The sequence below is a fragment of the Peromyscus eremicus genome, unplaced genomic scaffold (assembly GCF_949786415.1).
Source record: "Peromyscus eremicus unplaced genomic scaffold, PerEre_H2_v1 PerEre#2#chr22_unloc_1, whole genome shotgun sequence".
Lineage (NCBI taxonomy): Eukaryota > Metazoa > Chordata > Mammalia > Rodentia > Cricetidae > Peromyscus > Peromyscus eremicus.
Window position 1 is genome coordinate 3,039,797 of NW_026734286.1, and position 23,594 is coordinate 3,063,390.

The window sequence follows — 23,594 nt, forward strand, 5'->3', positions numbered from 1 at the left end:
TGTTTCCTCTAGTGAATGGAGGCTTTCTTCATGACCTTGGGCAAAGAAAACCTATTCTGAAGTTTAAGGGTTTCTTTTCGTAACTGAATTCTTAGTGGAGTACTCCTGGTATGTATATTTTATCCATCCATTGTGCAATTGTACTTCCTTATTGGTGTGTTTTAATTATTTTGGCAGAAAATGGACACCTAAACATGATTGTGAGAAAGTCATGAATTTTTACCTCATCCCTAATCTTTGAGGTTTCCTATCAAGCGCTACACATGTTTCCTCTGCTTGAATCTACTTGGGGCCTGTTTCTACCCAAAAATCTTGTTTTTGTTTTTTCCCTTTCGGGCAAGAGATTGGAATGTACACAATAAACTTAAGGTACCATATTTATGGAAAAGGCAGGTGCCGAATACAGGGTGTGCGAGGCAGTGAGTGAGTGCATACCAAATCCCAGAGCATGTTTTCTTACAATGCAGTGAAATGCCAAAACGGAACAGGTTCATTTCGGAGAGTACAGATATGTTAGAGTTTTTGTTTTTAAATTTGTGGTTGTTTATTTTGCTTCCTTGCTTGTTTTGGTTTTCGAAATAGGGTTTCTTTGGGTACTATTATCTGTCCTGGAGCTAGTTCTCTGGACCAGGCTAGCTTCCACTTACTGATCACGATTAAAAATGCCTGCCACCATGCCGGGCTTCTTTGTTTCATTTTGGGTCAGGGTCTCACCATGTAGCCCTGAATGTCTTTCACTGAAGTTCGCCTTCTAGAATGTGGGCAGTCAGGGGTTGCACCTAAAATGTTTTGATACTTTTCGCTGAGTCAGTAGAGTTCTCCAATCAGGAACCATAGTACTAAAAGGAATGATCTGTCCAATCGGGAGCACGGATAGTCGCAGCGTGCGTCCCGGAAGTCTTTTTAATGCTTTGCTTAGTAACGGGGATCCTTGTGAGGACCTGTTTTGGGAGACTGTGTTCTGCCGACTACAGGCATCTTTGGAAGGAAACCTAGACACATCAGAAGCACGAAATGGTGAGTGTGCCTTGGGCTCCTGGAATCTTGGGTGTCGGGGTTGGCACACCAGCTCCTTTTGCGTCGCCAGCACCTGGCGTTTCTCCTGGTGCTTGCAGTCCAGTGGAAAGTGGAAACTGGGCCAGCGGTGCCTATGCCCACGCCTACGTGCTCTTGAAGTGTGCACCCCACAGGCAGCCTTGAGCCCCAAGTAGCCCACTTTTCTGTCCTGGTGAAGCTGCTTCCTCGCAATCCCCAGCCCTCTTGGGTGACTTCTTTCCGTGTACCTGCGCCTACACAGACCTGCAGCACTGGCGGGTTGGTATTGCTGAGTCCAGACTGTGCTCTGTAGAGACGTGGGTGTTCTGTGCAGTTTACCTTCTGTTGTGCTTCTGTTTGCGCTGATTTTTTTCCCCCTTATCACGTCGGATTTCATTTCTGTCTTCTTCCTTCCCATCTGGTCTGCCTCAGAATAGTTCCCCCATGCTTCGTAGTGTTCAAGAAGTTTCCCACAGAGCTTAACACCTCATTCAATATCGTTTTTGCATTTTCCCCTGTTTTCTTGTTTGTTTGTTTTAGTTTTTAAAAAATTATTTTAGATGTATTTGTTTTAGTGTGTGTGTGTGTGTGTGTGTGTTTTGCTTGCATATATGTCTGTGTATCATGCGCATGCTTGGTGGTGTCTTTGGATCCCATGGAACTGGAGTTTCAGATGGATGTGAACCACCTTGTGGGTGATAGGAACTGAACAAGTGCTCTTAACCACTGAGCCACCTCTCTAGCCCCCCTTCTTGCTTTAGTTTTACAGAATGATGATGTGTGAGAATTTTTTCTTATTCTCCTGACTGCAGTTTCCATCTAATTGCCTGCAGATTTCATGATGTCTTTTTTTAAACAGCTGAATAGTACTCCATTGTGTAACTGTACTACATTTTCTTTATTCATTCTTCTGTTGAAGGAAATCTATGCTATTTCCAGTTTCTGGCTATTATGACCATAGACCAGCAATGAATATTGTTGAGCAAGTGTCCTTGTGGTATGTTGGAGCATCCTTTGGGTTTATGCCCAAGAGTGGTATAGCTGGATTTTGAGGTACATCAAGTCCCAACTTTCTGAGTGTTGTACAAGTTTGCACTCCCTCTAGCAATGGGTTAGTGTTCCACTTATTCCACATCCTCGCTGATGTGAACTATTACTTGTGTTACCGATTTTAGCTATTCTGACAGGTGCAAGATGGAGTCTCACAGTACTTTTGATTTGTGTTTCTGTGATGGCTAAGGAGGTTTTTCTCAGCCACTTGAGTTTCCTCTGTTGACAATTCTCTTTTCAGATCTGATCCCCATTTTTTAATTGGATTATTATTTTTTTAATATCTAGTTTCTTGAATTCTTTATATATTTTGGGTATTAGTCTTATGTTGGATAAGGAGCTGGTAAAAATCTTTTCCCATTCTATAGAACAATTCTCTGAATGATGATGTACTTTGCCATACAGAAGTTTTTGAGTTTCATGGGGCCCCATTTATTAATTGTTTGTTGTTTTGCTTTTTTTTTTTTTTTTTTTGGGTTTTTCGAGACAGGGTTTCTCTGTAGCTTTGCACCTTTCCTGGGACTCACTTGGTAGCCCAGGCTGGCCTCGAACTCACAGAAATCCACCTGGCTCTGCCTCCCGAGTGCTGGGATTAAAGGCGTGCGCCGCCGCCGCCACCACCACCACCCGGCCCTAATTGTTGATCTTAGTGCCTGTGCTATAGGTTCTGTTTAGGAAGTTGTCTCCTGTGCTGATGTGTTCAAGACTATTCCCTACTTTCTCCTCTACCAGGTTCAGTGTATCTTGCATCTTTTGAGGACTTTGATCCACTTGGACTAGAGTTTTGTTAAGGGTGGTAACTATGAACTGTTTGCATTCTTCTACACACAGACATCCAGTTTGACCAGCACCATTTGTTGAAGATGTTTTTTTTTTTCCAGTGGGTGTTTCTGGCTTCTTTATCAAAAATTGGGTGTCCATAGGTGTGTGGATTTTTGTCTTGGTTTTCAATTTTATTCCATTGGTCAGCTGGTCTGTTTTTAGGGCAACATCATGCAGTTTTCACTACGATACCTTTGAAGTACAACTTGAAATTAGGAATATTGAGACAACCCCCCCCCCAGCAGTTCTTTTATTGTTTAGAATTGTTTTAGCTATCCTGAGTGGTTTTTTTTTTCCTAGATGAAGTTGCAAATTTGTCCTTTCCAGGTCTGTGTTTTGGAATTTTGATGGAGATTGCATTGAATCTACAGATTGCTTTTGGAAGGATGGCCATTTTTACTATGTTAATACTACTGATCCATGAGCACAAGAGAGCTTCCCGTCTTCTGATATTGTTTTCAATTTCTTTCTTTAAAGACTTGAAGTTTTTATCATACATGTCTTTCATTTGCTTGGTTAGTTACCTCAAGATATTTTATATTATTTGAGACCATTGCGAAAGTGTTGTTTTCCTGATTTTTTTCCTCAGTCCATTAGTCATTCTTATATAGGAGAGCTACTGATTATTTTGAGTTAATTTAATGTCCAGCTACTTTTTCTGAAAGTGTTTATCAGTTATAGAAGTTCCCCATTGGAATTTTTAGAGTCACTTATGTATACTATGATGTCATCAGCAAATAAAGATACTTTGACTTCTTTCTTTCCAGTTTGTATCCCTTTGATCTCCTTTAGTTGTCTTATTGCTCTAAGTCTGCAAGTACTATATTAAATAGGTATGGAGAGAGTGGACAACCTTGTCTTGTTCCTGATTTTAGAGGAATTGCTGTAAGCTTCCTTCCATTTAATGTGATGTTGGTTATAGGCTTGATGTAAACTGCCTTTATTATGTTTAGATATGCTCCATGTATACCTATTTACTCCTGGACTTTTACCATGAAGGGGTGTTGGATTTTATCGTAGGGACTTTTCTGCATTTAATGAGATGATCATCTGGGTTTTTTCCTTTCATTTCTTCATATGATGGAGTACATTTATTTTGTGTGTTGAATCATCCATGCATCTTTGGGATGAAGCCTACTTGATCTTGGTGGATGGTCTTTTTTTGATGTGTTCTTGGATTCAGTTTGCAAGTATTTTACTGAGTTTTTTTTTTTTTTTTAAACCGGAGCTGAGGACCGAACCCAGGGCCTTGCGCTTGCTAGACAAGCACTCTACCACTGAGCTAAATCCCCAACCCGTTTATTGAGTATTTTTGCATTCATGTATAAGTGAAGTTGGTCTGTAATTCTTTCTTTGTTGGGTCTTAGGCAGTCTGTCTATCACGGGAACTGTGTCTAATAAAATGAATTGGGCAGGATTCCTTTTTCTCTTTTGTGGAATAATTTGAGGAGAATTGGCATTAACTCTTCTTTAGAAGTCTGGTAGAATTCTGCACTAAAACCCTTTGGCCTTGGGCTTTTTTTTTGGTTGGTTGGTAGACATTTAATGACTCCTATTTCTCAAGGGGTTATAGGTCTGTATACATTGTTTATCTGATCTTGGTTTAACTTTGGTAAAGTATCTATTGAGAAAACAATCTGTATCTCTGAATTCCCTTGGTGTTTGTTATGCCTCCTTTTCATTTCTGGTTTTGTTAATTTGGATATTCTATCTCTGCCTTTTAGTTAGTTTAGATAAGGGTTTGTCTATCTTGTTGATTTTTCTCAACCAACTCTGTGTTTCATTGATTCTTTGTGTTGTTCTCTTTGTTTTTCTATTTTATTGATTTCAGCTCACAATTTGATTATTTCCTGTTGTGTACTCCTCTTGAGTGTGTCTGTTTCTATTTGTACTAGCGCTTTCATATGTGCTGTTCAGTTGGTAGTATGAGATCTTCCAGTATTTTTATACAGGCACCTAGTGCTATGAATTAGCCTCTTAGAATTGCTTTCATTGTGTCCTGTAAGTTTGGGTATGCCATGTATTCATTTTCATTGAACTCTAGAATGTCTTCTATTTCTTTCTTTACTTCTGTCTTGACCTTTTTTTCATCTAGTAGAGAGTTGTTCAGTTTTCATTAGTTTTAGGCTTTTTGTTGTTTTGTTGTTGTTGACATCCAACTGTGTTGGTGCGATAGGATTCAAGGAGTTATTTTGTATCTGTTGAGTCTTGCTTTGTGTGGACATACGTGGTCAATTTGAGAGAATGTTTCCTGAGGTGCAGAGAAGAAGTTTTATTCTTTTGTGTTAGGGTGAAATGTCCTGTAAATATCTGTTAGGTCCATTTGGTTTATAATGTCTATTAGCTCCAGTATTTCTCAGTTTAGTTTTTGCCTGAGTGACCTGTCTATTGGTAAGAATGGGGTATTGAAGTCTCCCATTATCCGTGTGTGAGAGTCAGTGGGTGATTTAAGCTGTAGAAATGTTTCTTTTTACAAACTTTGGTACCCTTGTGTTTGGGACATAGATATTAAGAATTGAAATGTCATCTTGTTAGATTTTTTTTCCTTTGATGAGTATGAAGTTTCCTTCCCTATCTCTTTTGATTAGTTTAGGTTTGAAGTCTATTTTATTATATACTAAAATGGCTACACCAGCTTGCTTCTTAGGTCCTTTCACTTGGAATTTCTTTTTCCAACCCTTTATCTTGAGGTGATGTCAGTGCTTGATATTGAGGTGTGTTTCTTGGATGCAACAGAAGGATGGATCCTGTTTTTTCGTCCATTTTGTTAGTCTGTGTCTCTTTATTGGGATCTTGAGACGATTGACATTGAGAGATGTCAATGACCAATGATTGTTGATTCTTGTTATTTTGTTGTTGGTGTTGATGTTGTCAATGACCAATGATTGTTGATTCTTGTTATTTTGTTGTTGTTGTTGTTGTTGTTGGTGGTGGTGGTGGTGGTGGTGGTGGTGTGTGTGTGTGTGTGTGTCTGTGTGTCTGTGTGTGTGTCTGTGTCTGTGTCTATGTGTGTGCTTCCCTTTTGATTTTGCTGGTCTGAGATTTATTCCCTGTTTTCCTGGGTATAGTTAACCTCCATAGTTTGGAGTTTTCCTCCTAGACCTTCTGTATGGCTGGGTTTGTAGATCAGTATTGTTGATGGTGGCTTTATCAAGGAATATTTTCTTTTCTTCATCTATGGTATTTAACAGTTTTTCTGGATATAATACTCTGCGCTGTTATCTGTGGTCTCTTAGAGTCTACAGCACATCTGTCCAGGCTCTTTTGGCTTTAGAGTTTCCATTGAGAAATCAGTCATTTTAATAGTCTTTCTTTATTCAGGATGTTTAGTGTTTTGATTATTATGTGGTGAGGGACCTTCTTTTCTGGTCCAATCTATTTGATGTTCTATATGCTTCTTGTACCCTTATAGGCATGGCCTTGTTTAAGTTAAAATATTTTTTTTCTATGATTTTTTTGAAAATATTTTCTGTGCCTTTGAGGTGGGACTATTTTACTTTATCTATTTTTATTATTCTTAGGTTTGATTTCTTTCATAGTGTCTCAGATTTTCTGGATTTTTCATGTCAGGAGTTTTTAGATTTAACATTTTCTTTGATGGATGTATCCATTTCTTCTATAGTGTCTTCAAATTCCTCTGTAATTCTTGTTTGAATTCCTAAATTTTTCAGCTTTTTTTTTCATTTCCAGAATTCCCTCAGTTTGTGTTTTCTTTATTGCTTCTATTTTCATTTTCAATTCTTGGACAGTAATTCATTTCATTCCACTGTTTGTGTTTTCTTGGATTTATTTAAGGGATTTATTCATTTCCATTTTAAGGACCTCTATCGTCTTCAAATAGACAATTTTAAAGTCTTTTTCTTCAGCTATATTGGGATATTCAGAGCCTGCTGAGGTAGGATAGCTGGGCTGTAATGGAGACATATTAATCTGGCTGTTGATGATTATGTTTTTATTCTGGTGTCTAGGCATTTAGGTTTGGGATATATTATAGGTCTAGGTACTGATTTATGGATTTGTCTTTGTTGGGTGTTTTGTTCCTTGGTGTATGACTCCCCTCTGGAATTTTGTAGAGCCTGATGGCTGTGTGTTGCCTAGGGAAATTTTCTTTGGACCTGATAGTTGTGGCCACTGGGGATTCCAGGTAAAATGTGTTTCTGGATGTTGGAGCTGATGCTTAGGAATGGGGGGATAAGTGAGGGATCTGAAGGGGTTCACAGGAAGGAGGAGAGTAGAGTGTTCAACCAGGATCTGCTTATCTGTCTCCTTGGAATGGGGGGAGACAGTGAAGAGGGGTCACCCCAGAGGCTCTGCTCTAGCACTAGGGATGAGACTTGGGATTTGGATCTTGAGGAACAGAAGGAGAGAGGAAGATCTATAGTCTACCTGCTTTCTAGACAGAAGAGGTCTGTGGGTTAGCAGAGAATGCCTGCTGGAGTTGGGGGGTAGGTATTTGAGACTAGTAGTTGCTTTTTAGTTTAATTGTAGATTCAACAATCTACTCTTTTATCCTATCATTTCTCTTAACCTCCCCCTGCCATTTTTTTAGATAAGAGAGAAAGGCTAGAGGAAAAGAAAGAAATCCCTTAATCTAACCTCCTCTGTTTAGTTTCCTCGCTGACCATGACATATATCAACTTCAGTCAACCCTCCACCTCAAACAATGGCAAACATCCAAAACCCACCAGATAACCAAAAACAACACCCCCCCACCTCTCGTGAAAGTAGGCATCATGTTCTTAAAATTACTTCGTGTGTGATGACATCTTTAGGGGACTCTGAAAATCTGGAATAATGGTCAAGTCCTGGGAGAGCTAGCTGTATCATTTGTTATCCAGTCTCTGTGTGATGGGAAAGTGCAAGGCTTATCCGAAGTTATAGCTGGAATAGTCTTTGAGGCTGACCGTCTTTGCTAACCATTTTGAAGTTGTCCTGAGCAGTGTGTAGTCTGAAGATGATCTTTGGGTGGTGGTTGTCATCTTAGTAGTATTACCACAATCTAGGTTGATTCATCATTGCAGGCCCCATCATCTTCTTGGAGACTTCAAAGGTTATTGATATAGGAATGATCATAGTTTACTGCTGAAAACTTAAACATTTTAAATGTTATATGCAGCAGATCTCTGAGAGGTTAAAGGACCACAGTCTGTTAAATACATTCAGGGTACACAAAATTAGTTTCTATTTACCTGTTTCAAACTCAAACCTGAAAACATGTATAGGGAGCTAGATGAAGCTCATTTCTAGAATCATTTAGTATTCTATATGACCACCAATATCACAACAGAAAGTTTATATAGACATAATAATCTTATAGATTTTGACATAATACTTATACCTTAAGAAAGGTTTTAAACAGTCAATGAAAACCAGAGGATAATGAGATTAGTGGCAATAAAATAGTACCTTAATTCTGTTTTCTTCTGTCTCATACCAGGTGAGTCTTTGACATGAGACTGAGATTTTGGATTCCCCTTTAACAAACATGCGTGAGTTTAGAGAAGGAGAGAGCCCAGCTCCAACTCCAAAGCCAGCTCTAATTTTTAATTGAATTGGGATCACAGAAGGACCATTTGCTTTTTCAGTTTGTAGAGTGCAGCAGAAAGAAGCATGTGGGAAGATTTATGAAATTCTGCCCTGTTGGAGATGAGCTCCCCCCTTAGGCCAATTTACTCTTTCTCTTGGGACATTTTCTCTTGATGATTTTGTGCTGCTTCTTCAGATGTCTCACTTGTCCAGTAGTTTCCTGATTCTTAAGTTGGATGCTTTCATTCTTCTAAAAAGTCAAAAACAAAACCCTGCTATAACCCTAACTTTGGGGAGTTCCTTTTTTTTTGGCAGGTTATGTCTTTGTTAAGGCAAAATGATTTTTGGCAACAGAAAAAGTATTATCTTTTAACTTAAAAAATTTGAAAAAATATTTGAAAAATTGAAACTAAAGATACCTTAGTATATGTGAATAAATGTACCTATGTTCTCCTTTCTTTTTATATACAAAATCAAGGTTTAAGTGTATTATATTTATATCACAAAGGACATTTATTTTGAAATTCAGCCTGCCTTTCTAGTAATCATGTAGGGAGGTTTTAGAATAATTTATAAATATCGTATATGACTTTTCTAGTATGCAAACATATCATTTAGGAGCTCTATCTGAATTTTGTCCCTGGGTGGTGGGATCAAAGGCGTTCATCACCACCTTGTTCATTGTAACTAGAATTTAGAAAACAACTGACTTATAGAGATCCATCTGTCTCTGTTGGGATAAAAGGAATATCAAGGCCCTGCTCTAATATTTTATCTCCACTCCAAATCAGTCTTCTAGGGACTTAGATATTCAGAAAACATTCTTGAAATGTAGTATCCCTTTGAATTTACTTAAAATATTTTAAATCTCTTAGCTGGATTTTTCATACCAAACAACAAAAAATATCCTTTTTATTTAATAAGAGAAAACTTGAAACCTGGTGACCAAGATATCTAACATTCTAAGATGGAATATAAAACATGTGGTTTAAGAAAACTCATTTAACCAGGCGCTGGTGGTACACACTTTTAATCCCAGGGACGCAGAGGCAGGTGGATGGATCTCTGTGAGTTCCAGGAAATGCTCCAAAGCTACACAGAGAAACTCTGTCTCAAACAAACAAACAAACAAACAAACAAAAGAAAGAAAGAAAGAAAGAAAGAAAAAGAAATCTCATATTCATTTTAGGCTAGCATGGCAAGTGTGCCTTTGGTGAATTATTATTTGAAAATACTATTTTTTTCAGTTTATTTTTCATACCTGATCAAATGAAAAGCATCTGTTAGTCTTTCTAAGTTCAAGAAGTCTCTCCTGTTTGGATCTAATCCTTATTAATCTTGATGGTATCCATAGCTTTTCTTCTCCTGTGGAAATAAAAGCAAAACCTCTTCCCCAATGTAACACATACCCTGCTTTCCCTTCTGAGGTCAACACATCCTTAAAATATACAGGGTGATTTAATTCAGCAGTTTTTTCTACTAACCAGTGTCTCTCTGCAGCTGTCATTCCTTTCTCATTAGCATTTAAAAAATTTAATGTTAGTAAAACACTGTGTAATCTATCTCTGAGGGGGGTCTTTATTTTCTGTTTATAAGCATATCTTTTAAAGTGTGATTAGATCTTTCTATATCTGCTTGTCCTGTAGGATTATGTGGCATACCTGTAATATACTTTATGTTGTAATATGCAAAAAACTGCTTCATTTTACTAGAGACATATGCTGGAGCATTGTCAGTCTTAATTTGTACAGGTATCCTTGTAATGGTCATAATTTCTAATAAATGTGTAATGACAGATTCAGCCTTTTCTGAACTTAAAGCAATTGGTTATTGAAATCCTGAATGTGTATCTATGGTATGGTGCACATACTTTAATTTTCCAAACTCTGGAAAATGAAACACATCCAGTCACCAAATTTCATTTATTTGGATACCTTTTGGGTTCCTTCCTGCAGGTAATGGAGTTTGGTTATACAAAAACAAGTATGACATTTTCTTATAATTTTCTTGGCTTCATGCCAAGTGATAGAAAAATGTTTCTTCAAACTTTTACTATTATCATAGTGTTTTTATGAAATTCTGAGAATTCTAGCACAATGCCTACCAATAACTGGTCAGTTTCATCATTGCCTTGTGCTAGAGGGCTTGGTAGATCTATATGGGATCTGATATATGTTATCTAAAAGTGCTGCATTCTATTTGAGGCTGGGGTGAAAACCTTATAGCTCTGAGAGGTTGAGGAGCAACTAGTTGACTTTCTTCCTTAGCCAGCATCTCAGAAAGAGAAGAGCTTTTTCTACTGTTCCAATCCAAAAGGAATGGCCAAACAGAGTCTGTCCCTCTCTTATACTTCCTGTGAGTTTCTCTATTCATCTTCCTGCCTACCTCTTTACCCTCTGTGACTACTTCCTGTCAACTAGCTGCTGGCTCTGCCTCCTAACCTCAGGTTTTTATTTAATTCACACAGTCTCGGGGTTCACCGTGTGATCAAATATCCCACAATAAAAGTTACTCGTTTCAGACCAACAAATATTGACTTGACAGTTTGTCTTACTCTGGGAAGTGTCTCATTTCCCAATTAGTGACCTGGTCATGCTAACATGGGCTGATACCCTACTGACTCTTAACTGTATAATGTTGTGGGCAGACAGCAAAAGTTTTAAAGAGAAAAAAAAATAGTCATACAAAAACTAAGGAGTAAATATTCCCTAATCAGGGGCTTACATTCTGAAGATGGGAGTGGAGCGCAATTATTCCTTGAAAAGGGTAGCTTGGTGTTCCCCAGGCTTGAGGTCCATGAGCAGAGCCATTTTCCACCCTCACCTCCCACGGATTTCATGTGTCAATGGACATTACACCTTGCAAGTGTTTCTTGTAATTCGTGTGCACAAAGCGTGTTTCTTTTTTCTTTCTCCTTTTTCTCACCTGTTTGCATCCACAAACTCACAGAGAAATTTGGAGGCAGTGACACTTTGTAGCTCCTACACATATGAGAATACAAGAAGGAGGAGAAAATGGAAAGAGAAAAAAACAAACATTTGGGTTATTGTGAAAAGATGTATTTTGTTTTTAACTTTCTCTTTGTCAGCCTGAGACTGTTGTTTCCAATGGAGGCCCAAGAAAAGTGTCAGATCCCTTGAGGCTGGAGTTACAGGCACTTGGGAGCCAGATGACTTGGTTTAAGAGCAGCAAACACTCTTGACTACAGAGTCATCTCTCTAGACCCAAGACAAACTTTATTATCATTTCCTTTCTTAGGATATTCTGACTTGTGCAAGGTGAATTCACAAAACAGATGTAAGTAATGGACTTTTGCCTCATCCCCAACGCTTGAAGTTTCCACTCATGCCCTATTTTAAGTTTCTGTGCTTGAACCCCCATGGGGCCTGGCCCAACCCTAAAGGCCTGTTTTTTCCTTTGGGGGCCTGGGTTTAGAATTTACAGAGCAAACTTAAGACGCTATGTTTGTGGTACAGAGCAAACTTAAAAAGCATTATCTTTTTTGACAAGGCAGTTGGTGAGTACTGGGTCTATAGGAAGGGAGTGAGTGTACCTAAAATCCCTGAACATGTTGTCTTACAGTACAATGAAATCGCAAATTGAAGTCGATTTATACTGGAGTCCAAGGGTAAGATTTTTTTTAAATGTTTTTGCATTGTTTTTTGTTTTGGTTCCTTTGTTTGTTTTGTTTTGTTTTGAGACAGGATTACTTTGGGTAGTTTTGGCTATCCTGGAACTCATTCTCTAGAACAGGCTAGCCTGCAACTCAGTGATCTTGCCTCTGCCTCAGGAGTTCTTGGATTAAAAATGCATGTTACTATACCAGGCTTGTTTGTTTGGATTTGAGCCAGAGTCTCACCATGTAGCCCCAAATGGATTTGAATTCACAGAAGTCTGCCTTCCTCAAGAGTGCTTGCATTAATGGCTTGCAATGAACCTGTGCCTACACTGATTTAAAGAGCTGGCATGCTGGTGACGCTGAGCTCAGAGTGGATTGTGAAGGGACTTGAATGGTCTGTGCAGTTTCCTTTGTCCTCTTTGACCTCTGTGTGTTCTGATTCATATTGTTTACTTCATCATCTTTGGTTTCTGTGGAGATTTGAATCAGAATTGTCCCCATAGACTCATGTGTTTGAATGCTTTGCCATAGGGATTGGCACTCTTAGGTAGTATGGCCTTGTTGCAAGGTGTAACCTTGTTGGATGTAGTGTGTCATTGTGGAGGCAGGTTTTGAGGTCTCATATATGCTCAGGCCCTGCCCAATGTTACTGTCTTCTTCTGCTGTCCACTGATGAAGATGTAGAACTCAGTTACTTCTCCAGCACTATGTCTGCCTGCATGCTGCCCTGTTTTCTTCCATGATGATAATGGACTATATATCTGAAATGTAAACCAGCCCCAACTAAATGTTTTCCTTTTTAACAGTTGCCATGTTCATTGTTCTTCTTCACAGCAAAAACACAAAAACAAAACAAAACTAAAAACCCTAAGACAGTTTCCATTCTCGCTCCTCTTCTCTCCTTCCTCTCTGTTCTCCCTCAGAATTGCACCCTATGCCTCCTTGTGTTAACAAACTTTCCCACAGAGCAGTCAGTGTCTCTTCCCCTGACACCTCATTCAATAAGGTTTTTCTATTTATCAGTTTCTTGTTTTTAAAGGATAGTTGCAATATTTTTTTCTTTTTCTCCTGAATGTACTTGTTCAAAATTAACTGTCTGAAGAAAGAGAGAATTTAAATTTGCTTTATATTTTATTTGTTTGCAGTGATCTTTTTGAGGCCCTAATTGGAATTTTAAAAAGTATTCGTAACTTTGCTGAATGTGAAAAGGCCAATGAGACTGGCAAAGAGCTTCCTGGGATTAGCATTTTATTTTTTTCTCTGCTCCTTGTTTTGTTGTAGGCTGCTTTAAACAGAAGATTTTGGGAATGTAATTTTATAATCAGTAATTTCTAGGATTATAATCTTTGGAAAAATACTAACATTTCACCTGTTTCTTTTATCCTCCAGATAGTTGGTGTTTGTATGTAGTATAATTTCTGACTATTGATAAAGCTTTAATAAGTTCATATGAGAGAAAGACAATTGTGCTTTCTATTTGTGTTCATATCAATGATGAGAGGAGAGAGACCACTTACCCAAGTCACGAACACCAACTTAATTAAAGCAAGCTTTTTATTTGTATACATGGGCTGCTTCCCCTTAAGGGGGTATTCGAGAGATCATCATTGGATATGAAGAAGACAAAGCTTTTATAGAACTCAGGGATAGAATCTTTCCAAATGGAGATTTGGTAGACAAAATAGGTAGGGTTACTGGATGTTGTGGAACATTACTTTAAGCATGTAAAGGTGTGTTACATTTGTTTTGGAATACTACTTTAACTGTGTAAAGATGTGTTATATTTGTTTATGCTGCACTTGTTTAACGATGTAAAGATGTGTTGTTTTGCCTGCCTAAAGCACCTAATTGGTCAGTAGCTAGGCAGTAGAGGGATTGGCAGGGCCGGTGGACAGAGAGAATAAGGAGGAGAAATCTAGGCTCAAGAGAAAAGAGAATGGGGGAGAAAGAGGAGATGCCCTGGGTGAGCTAGCCAGGCAGCCGCCAGCCTGACTGACGCAGAGGAAGCAGTGAAAGTAGGAATAAGAATGAAAGAAAGGGAGAAAGCCCCGAGGCAAAATGTAGATGAAGAGAAACTGGTTAAAACAAGTTATAAGAGCTAGTGGGACAAGCATAAGTTAAGGCCACACATTCATACCTAATAATAATCTCCATGTCATGATTTGGGAGTTGGTTGGTGGCCCAAGAGAAGTCCTGCTACAACTGGATGTTTTAGTTGGGATTTTATTGCTGTGAAGGCACACCATGACCATGGCCCCTCTTATAAAGGAAAGCATTTAATTGGGGATAGCTTACAGTTTCAGAGGTTTAGTTCACTGTTGCCATGGTAGGAAACATAGCAGCTTGTGGGCAGACATGGTGCTGGAGGTAGAGCTTAGAGTTCTACATCTTGATCTGCAGGCAGCAGAAGGTGACTGTGTGCCATGCTGGGCATAGCTTGAGCATAAAAGATCTTAAGGCGGATCTCCACACTGACAAACTTCCTTCAACAAGTCCACATCTCCTACTAATGCCGCTCGCTGTGGGCCAAGCACTTAAACACATCAGTCTATGGGGCCATACTTATTCAAACCACTGCATTTCACTCCTTGTCCCCCATAGGCTTGTAGCCATAATATAATGCAAATGCATTTATTCCAACTTCAAAAGTCCCCATAGACTATCAAAGTCTCAACAGTGTTTAGAAGTCCAAAATCTCTTCTGAGATTCACATAAAATCCAGATCAAAAAAATACATCACATATTTCCAACATATAATGGCACAGGATATACGTTACTGTTCCAAAAGGTTGGGAAGGGAGCATAGTGAGGAAATACTGGACCAAAGCAAGACCAAAAGCCAGCTGGGCAAACGTCAAACCCCCACATCCTCATGTCTGATGTCGAAATGCTCTTCGGATCTCCAACTACTTTCAGCTTTGTTGTCTGCAACACACTGTTCTCTCTTGGGCTGGTTTCACTTCCTGTTAGCAGCTCTCCTTGGCAGGTATCCCATGGCTCTGGCATCTCCAACGTCTTGGTATCTCCGAGGCAATCCAGGCTTCACCTTCACAGCTTTACGCAGTAGCCTCTCTAGGCCTCCATTCAGGGTCATCCCTTAAACACACTTGTCCTCAGCAGATTTCCTTACACATGGAGGAAGATTCCATAACCCTTTCCTTCTGTCCTTGGCTCTAAAGCCAGAACCATGTGGCTCATCTGCCAAATTCTACTGCTTACTGGGGCTGGAACATGTCCCTCTCTTTCAATTACATCTTCCTTAGCTTTCTGTTTTTGATGGTTTCCTTTACTGCATAAACTTCATTGTCCTGAAACTCACTCTGTAGACAAGGCTGGCATTGAACTCAAAGATCTGCCAGTCTCTTCCTCTGGAATGCTGGGATTAAAGGTATGCAGCACCACCACACTGGGCTCTGAGCTTTTCTTTATTTCCTTTTCACAAGTTGGAAACTTAGTTGGGTGGGATCTTGCCCTGCGGTCACTACTTCCTTTATTCTGTTTAACATCTGTCTGTTCTTTAATCTGTTAATGTTATTGAACACATGATTTATCTCCATTCCACTCCCTACTCTGTTTTCTCCTCAAGTTGTACATTTTGTATATTTTCTTGCTCAGCTTGCTCCTTTTCATTATAGATGTAAGCATGGCCACTAACAAACACATGACACAGCCCACAATAGACTGCTTTGAAATCTCTGCAAACGTAATTAATCCAAAGCACTTCACTTTATCCTCAGGCAGACGCTTAGGACAAGAGTGAAAAGCAGCAACATTTTTCATCAAATATCAGGAGACTGGTCTCTAGGACACATAATATTCTATTCATCTGAAACTTCTTGAGCTAGGCCCTCACAGTTCAGATCACCCTCAGCACCACTCTCTTACATATCCATAGTAGGAGGGATCATTAAGCCCTAAATCAAGCATTCAATTGTTTTTCTAATCCATATTCCCCAAATCCATATTCCTCCAAACAAAAACATGGTCTGACCTATCACAGCAATATCCCACTCCTGGTACTAACTTGTGTCTTAGTTATGGTTTTAGTGCAGTGAAGAGATAGCATGACCATGGGAACTCTTATAAAGGAAAACATCGCTGGGCGGTGGTGGTGCATGCCTTTAATCCCAGCACTTGGGAGGCAGAGCCAGGTTGATCTCTGTGGGTTCAAGGCCAGCCTGGGCTACAGAGTGAGTTCTAGTAAGGCACAAAGCTACATAGGGAAACCCTGTCTCGAAAAACCAAAAATAAATAAATAAATAAATAAAAATAAAGGAAAACATTTAGTTGATGCAAGGCTAAAGTTTCATAGGTTTAGTCATTATAATCATATCAAGCAATATGACAGCGTACAAGCAGACATGGTACTGGAAAGGGGGCTGAGAGTTCTACATCTTGATCCACAGGCAGCACAATGAGACTATGTGCTACCCTGGGCATAGCTTGAATGTATAAGACCTCAAAACCCACTTCACATTGAAACACTTCCTCCAACAAGGCCACACCTACTCATACAAGGCCACACCTTCTAGAGTACCACTCCATATGGGCCGCACTTATTCAAATCACCACACAGGAGCAGAACATAAGCAAAATGAGTTAGTCATAATGGCCTCCTGAAAAAACATATGATTGTAAAATGGTAAGAACAACAGGTAGACACAACAAGGTAGCCATAACAAGCCTTTTGAAACAACGATAGGGTTGCAAGATAGTTATTAACTTTTTGCAACACAGACATAATTGCCTTTCTTGAAATAGGCAGTAGAAAAACCATTTGTAGTTAAGGCTACAGGTGGTATATGGCCCAGTCCTTGAGAAATAGAGGTTTAATTAAAAACAAGCATGAGCCTAGTGTATCTTTACTATAAGATGGCTTTTTAAGCCTAAGATGGAGGCAGGTTGATTCTTCATCCCCCACCCCTTGTCTTAATGTGTTCCTATCAAATCCTTGATAGTATCTTAACATTAATTATCTAGTGAGAAACAAAATTTGTAATGCATCAAAAGATGCATTGCTCATTCCTAAATTATAACTGTTTGGTTTGCATAGATATAAGACATATTTTAAGGCCATGTAATCTTGGTATACTAAGAGTTACTATAAGTAGTCATTTTGTCCCATTTGCTAGGGACTTTCCTGGGGCCAGATATTCCACTCATTTATGGAAGACGGGGGATGACATATTCTCTTCTGTAACTACTTCCTGCTGAAATTAGGATGCTATTGTCATGTCCCATGAAGGCTGGAATATTAGCCAAAGGCCAGAAGACTTTAGGGAAATTGGGTATTTATCAGAAGCCGCTGGTTTGCTGACCTGACTGGGACTGGTTTATGTCAGCTTTCAGAAAGTCCACAGTTTTATGGTTTTGGAGAACTACCTGGGTCTGGCATGGTGTAGATCACCTTTGGAGCAGTTCACAATTTATTTTCTGGATTGTGTCTACCATCTGAGTGGAACAGCTTTGCTAGAACAGATACAGACTAGGGACAGAAGTTAAAGTAAAAGAACTTAAAGGAAACATTTGTATTTGTAGCTTCTCCTTAGGAAGTAGGAGTATGCAAGGAAACATAGACTGTTGTCTATAGTTAGAAGACAACCAGAGGAAAGTTAAAATCTTAAGCATGTCACTGATAATAGTAGTCAGTTCTTTACCAGTTTATCAGAACTCCATTGATTAATGTTAAAGCTTTGAACTTTTGAATTTTTAGTATAATAGTAGCATATAGTTATTTGTAATTTTATACCTTAATTCATTTTCTTAGATCCTCATAATTTATTTAGACTTTATATCCTTGGATGTTTATAATTTAAATTATTTTTAGACCTTTGTAATTCATATAAACCTTAAACTTTTTTATCTGGTTATTTATCATTAAATATACAGAAGTGGTTAATTACTAAGAGCAATCTTTGCAAAGCAAGTTCTTTTAAATAGTCAAAGTTACACCTGAAACTTGTTTTTCCCTTAATATGAAGCCTCATAGTATGAAAAACGTGTTTGTGAGTTTGCTTTTTTATCAGGTGACCTAATAGCTCTAGCAAAGTAAGGCCTGAATTTTATATGTGAAATGCATTGACCAGGAAGCTGCTGCTAAATTGCCGAACTTAGAGTCATCAACACCATCAGAGATTTGAGAAGGATAAATTATAGCGGAAAAATAATCCAGTAGCCTGTTGATCAATGAAAACAACAGACTTACCTACTGTTGTTTCAGTGGCTTCAGTGTGGTAAATGGTTATAGGTCTTTGGCTGTCATAGAGGACAGCAGTAAATCTTAAGCTACCACACAGGATAGCATCGGCCTTTGGCTGCAAGACCCAGGTCTGAGAGATTTTCCTGTAGAGGAGGAGCCTGGGGGACTGACCTTACCTTGATGAGATAGAGTGAGCAGTCAACCCAACCGTGTTTGTGCAGTTTGTGCAGGGTTCTGGTGACAAACTTGGCATGTGGCAGTTTTCCCCAGTGGTTAGTGGTATTACAGTCCAGTTAGAGTCATCTTGCTCCTTCTGTCTTCTTTGGAGACATTAGGACTTCTGTTAGGATCTGGGATCTCCATCTGTTATAGTAGTCTTTTTCCATTAAACATTTTAAATGCCGTATTCAGAAGATCTATGAAAAGTTTTGAGCTCTGTCTATTAAGTATACCTGATTTTAAATAAACCTTACTTGTTTTTAGTTACTTGTTCTAGGTTTAACCTTGAAAACATATATAGGAGGCTAAATAAAGCTGGTCCTTGTAAATAAATTAGATCTATAAATAATTTGATCATTTATAAGGTGACTATTAATCTGTATGTCATAATCATCTTTAAGAGTTTACAACAAGTTAGTAGCTTGTATAAGATTAGGATTCTACAGTTTTATCCCTGTTAAGTGTAGCCTCAAAAAGTTAAAATTCTTGAATTGAAGCTGTTTTAGTATCAAAATTAATCTTTAAATTATAAATACAGTCCATAGGAAGACTGCCAACTTTACTCTCCTTGTCCTTTCTTAGTACACCATTGCAGAATATCCTCATTTCTTGTATGACTCAATTTATCAAAATAATAAGGTTAATAAAGTTAGCACAGACAAGGAGGCTAGACTTGTATATATTTTTTGAGGCAGAGTACTGGTCCTGTCCAATTTTTTGGCCCCCAGTATCAGCAGGTCATCCTCAGGGTCCCAAGGAAGGTCAGAAAAAGAACTGGTAGCTCTAGACGAACTTCTAATTAACCAGAAAAACAAAACAAAACAACAACAACAAACAAACCTGAGAGCCATAGGACGTCTCCATTTGTTCTGGATGGGGGAAATGTTAGATAATCGTCAGACCTCCCACCCACATCTCCAGATTGGGTTTCCACAGAACCAGAAGAGAACCAGGAAGCCTGATGCCACAGAAAAATTGAAAAAGCTTATATGATTTACAAGAGGATGCCTCCATGAAAAGTAAAAGTGCTTTCTGTTTCCCCTTTTTTGATGTGGCAGTTAGCTTAGGCAGTCCACTGAACTGAAGGTGTGCCTTGGGGCCTTGAAATCTTTCCAAGGTGTATATCCAATAGGGAGCAGCTCATTCTCAGAGGGCCAGAGGGAAGGTTATGGCTTCTGAATTTCTGAATTTGGATTGGGGTTTTGATCTTGCTGGGGAACTCTACATGTTAATCCCATAAATGGGAGGAGGAGGACCACCAAGCTAAATCATCATGGCGATATGAATTAAAGGAAGCAATTAATTAATTCTAGCTTTTTTAAAATTGGTGTACACCAGTTGCCATTTTCCAATGTGACATTCAAGAGGTCCTCATTGGATATGGGGAAAACAAAGCTTTTATAGAGCTCAACATGGAGTTTTCCAAATGGGCATTTGGTAGACAAAAAAGGGGGGTGGGGATTCTACAGAAGAACATAAGCAAAACAAGTTAGTCATAACGACCTCCTGAAACAAAGACATGTTTGCAACATGATTCTAACAACAGATAGTCATGACACTGTAGCCATAAAAAGTTTGAAACCAACCTAGGGTTTCAAGATAGTTATAAACTTTTTGAAATAAAGATATGTTTGCCACTTCTGAAATGGGAAGTATGGAACCATTTGTAGTTAAGGTTACAGGTGGGACATAGCCCAGTCCTTGAGAAATAGAGGTTTAATCATGAATAGGAATGAATCTGCTTTATCTTTACTACAAGATGGCTTTTAAGCCTGAGATGAGGGCATTTTGTTCCTTCACACAGTCTTCCAGCACTTGCAAGATAGCGTTGCTATCATTTTGCTGAAATTCTGGGCTTGATGGTGCTTTTGAGTCCACCTAGGCTTTGCTATGGGTCCTGTCTCAAAAACAAATCAAAACAAACCACAAACTACAAACATCTGTACCGTAAGAGGAATGACTACTCAAGATTTCTGTGGTCCAATATGATGAACATTGTATTGAGCAGTGGAAAATCATTGACGAATTACACTTTTTACCACAGGAAAGAATAGTTATGCAGCAATATACAGCTAAATTTCCTCAGCTCTCAGAGTCAACAATTAATGTATGTTTGAAAACTTCATATGATTTTTGGTCTGGGAAAAATCTTTCTATTAAATACCTTCTAAAGAACTGAATAACTGTTTTCAGAGTAATGTAGGTAGAGATATGAAGACAAGTTCTATTTTTTTAAAATAATTTACTTAGACCTTAGTAAATCTAATTAGTGCATGCCTGTTAGTGGCCACATTCCTAAACAAAAGTGACTTTCTCCCCTAGAAGCCAAAATTAAAACCAGGCTCTCAGTTTGGTGAGGCTTCAAAGAACACCTCAGTCCATTGCTGGAATTGTTCACCACCAGGATCTCATGCAGATCTTGGGAGCATAATCAGAGCAGTTGTGAATTCTTATATCAACAGGTAAGTCCCATAGAGAGCACAGCATTTCACAGTGCTCGTCCCTATCCTCCATCTCTTACATTCTCATTTCAGCTGCCTTTTCTGTCTTTCCTTAGCCGTGAGTGTTAGGGATATGATAGAAATGTCCCATCTATGATTGAGTATTTCAGTTGCTTATTTTCATTATTTAAATAGTATTGCTTCTCGATATAAACGACCACTGCTAGAATAAGAACCTCCTCTGATTCACATTGGTACCAAGTGAAATAAATGAATGGAGACAAATATTTAGAAAGCAGTGTGTCAACATGACCACTTGGAAAAACACCACCAGTAGGTTCTCCCTTAGGACCTATGACAACCATAGCTATAAGTTTTGACCCCAGCAGAGTTCGAGGCATGACTTCTTTTATGGAAGGGTTCTGAAATCTCGCTGACAGAAGTTGGTTAGTTCCATAAGCAGTCTGTTCAGTAGGCACATCTGTCACATCTGGTCTGTCAGTATGGTAGCATTCAGGGTTCAGCTCAGGATAGCCCACTGATGCCTTTCTTCCCCACCTGCTTTTGTAGTACCTTTCAGCACTAAGAAAGATCTTCACCTGAGACTTTCCTTATCTGTTAATGACTGATTTCCCTGTGTCCTGGAACCTAAGTCTCGGTGACTTTAGCAATAGGGTTTTATCATCTAATTTTAGTGGACAACCAACAGCCATAGAAGGCTGTTATCATTTTGTCTGCCTTGGAACCATCTCTGACCAATTACCTGTACCTAACCACTGACATTTTATTTAGTCATTCATGGATTCTGGGAGCATCTTCTTCACTAATGTGTGGTAATATCTGCTTGTTCAAGTTTTGTGGATTTCTGGCTAGACTGGTCTATATAGAGAGTTTGTATCCTGGTCTTTGCACTACAAAAGAGAGTTCCAGGCCAGCCAGGGTTTCACAGTGATGCTCTGTCATCCCTCAACAAAAAGTATTTTTAAGTGGCTTACAGACTTGTGGTGTTGCTATCTGTTTCTGCTCTGCTCTCTGCTTCCCTCCCCTGCCAGGCCTGGCTCCTCCCTCCTATCCTCTATTTCATTCTAATAAAGCTCTTTATGACTCTGAAAAAAAAAAAAAAACAAACAAACTTGTGGTGTTTCATAAAGTGTTCTTTTTTTATGTTTAGCTGTTGTTAACCACTTCCTAACCCTCCTTTCCTCTACACTCTGTCCATTTTGAAACGTGGCGCTTTGGTGTTTTCTCCTTGTCCATGCAGATCACATGGGCACCACTATCCCCTATTTGTATATGCATATACTTTTATCTTTTACTGCAGGATCATAGCTTCCCAAATAACTTCTCCCTTTTGGTTTTTCCAGACAGGGTTTCTCTGTGTAGCCTTGATTTTCCTGGAATTCTCTCTGTAGACCAGGCTGGCCTCAGATGCACAGAGATCCATCTCCCTCTGCCCCCTGAATGCTGGGATTAAAGGCATGTGCCACCACCACCTGGCTCCCAAATAACTTCTTCATGTGCATTTCATGTTGTTTCAGTCTTCTACTGGCCTCTGCTTTATCCGTTACTGCCGGTACACTACCTGCTTGAAACTCTGTTATTCCACTCTCTCTATTATTCCACTCTCCACTTTCATTTTACCCATATTCTTCCTATGCCCCTGTATATCCTCCCAATCCATAGCCTGTTTCTAGCTCCTTTCCTTAATACTTAGTGTTAAAACCACACATAAACAGAAAATTTGAAACTGAGAATCTTATATGAGAAAAGCCATTTCGTATTTCTCTTTTTGGCCATGGGTGATCCCACTAAGTAGAATGTTTTCTAGTTCCATCCTTTTTCCTGAAAATGTCATGCTTTAACTTTTTTTTTCAGTACGGTAATATATGTGTGTGTATCACATTTTCATTATCCGTTTGTAAGTTGGTAGGTAACTAGATTGATTCTTCTTCATAGCTATTGTCCACAGAGAAGCAGTGAACATCAATATGCAAGTATCTCAACAGTAAGACATAGAGTTCTCTGGATAGATGCCCAGAAGTGGTGTAGCTGGCTCATATGGCAAGTACAATTCAAGTTTGTAAAAAATTTATTTGTTTTTATGTGTATGGGTGTTTTACCTGCATGTACATTCCCATGCCTCTTGTGTGTAGTGTTCCTGGAGGCCTGATGTAAGTGTTGCATCCTGTAGAACTGGAGATACAGATAGTTGAGAGATGCCATGTGTGTACTGGGAATAGAACCTGGGTGATCTGGAAGAGTAGCCTGTGCTTTTACCTCTTGAACCAGCCCTATTTCTAGTTCTTGGAGAGACCCACTGACTGATTTCCAGAAAGGCTACACTACTTTACATTCCCACCAACAGTGAACAAAGAAAGGTTCCTTGTGACCCACATCCACGCCATTGTTTCTTGTTCTTTGTATTCCTTTTGAAGGCCATTGTGACTGGAAAGAGAGAGAATCTTCATGTAGTTTGTAGCCGCAGACTAGTGAAGCTAGAATCTCACCTTGCACAAAATTAACCTCCGAATTCTTCAGTGTCCTTGGCATGCAACATTATATCCATAAATTGCTAGATTTAGAGGTGTACTTGAATTTACGAGCACAGGTAAAGTTTTTCTAAATAGGATTCCAGGATCTCAGGAAGTAAGACTTACAAGTAAGACAAATGTGGTTTCATGAA

General features: G+C 39.0%; 1 protein-coding gene across 1 annotated transcript in view; it reads left to right on the forward strand.

The window, feature by feature from the left end:
* Positions 1–898: 898 nt before the first annotated feature.
* LOC131900552 (zinc finger protein 14-like) overlaps positions 899–23,594 on the forward strand; it is a 41,606-nt gene continuing 18,910 nt past the window's right edge. The window contains exon 1 of the mRNA XM_059251827.1: positions 899–1,017. Within this exon, the coding sequence (XP_059107810.1) occupies positions 1,015–1,017 (3 nt within the window). The 5' untranslated portion in view covers positions 899–1,014. The remainder of the gene's footprint in view (positions 1,018–23,594) is intronic.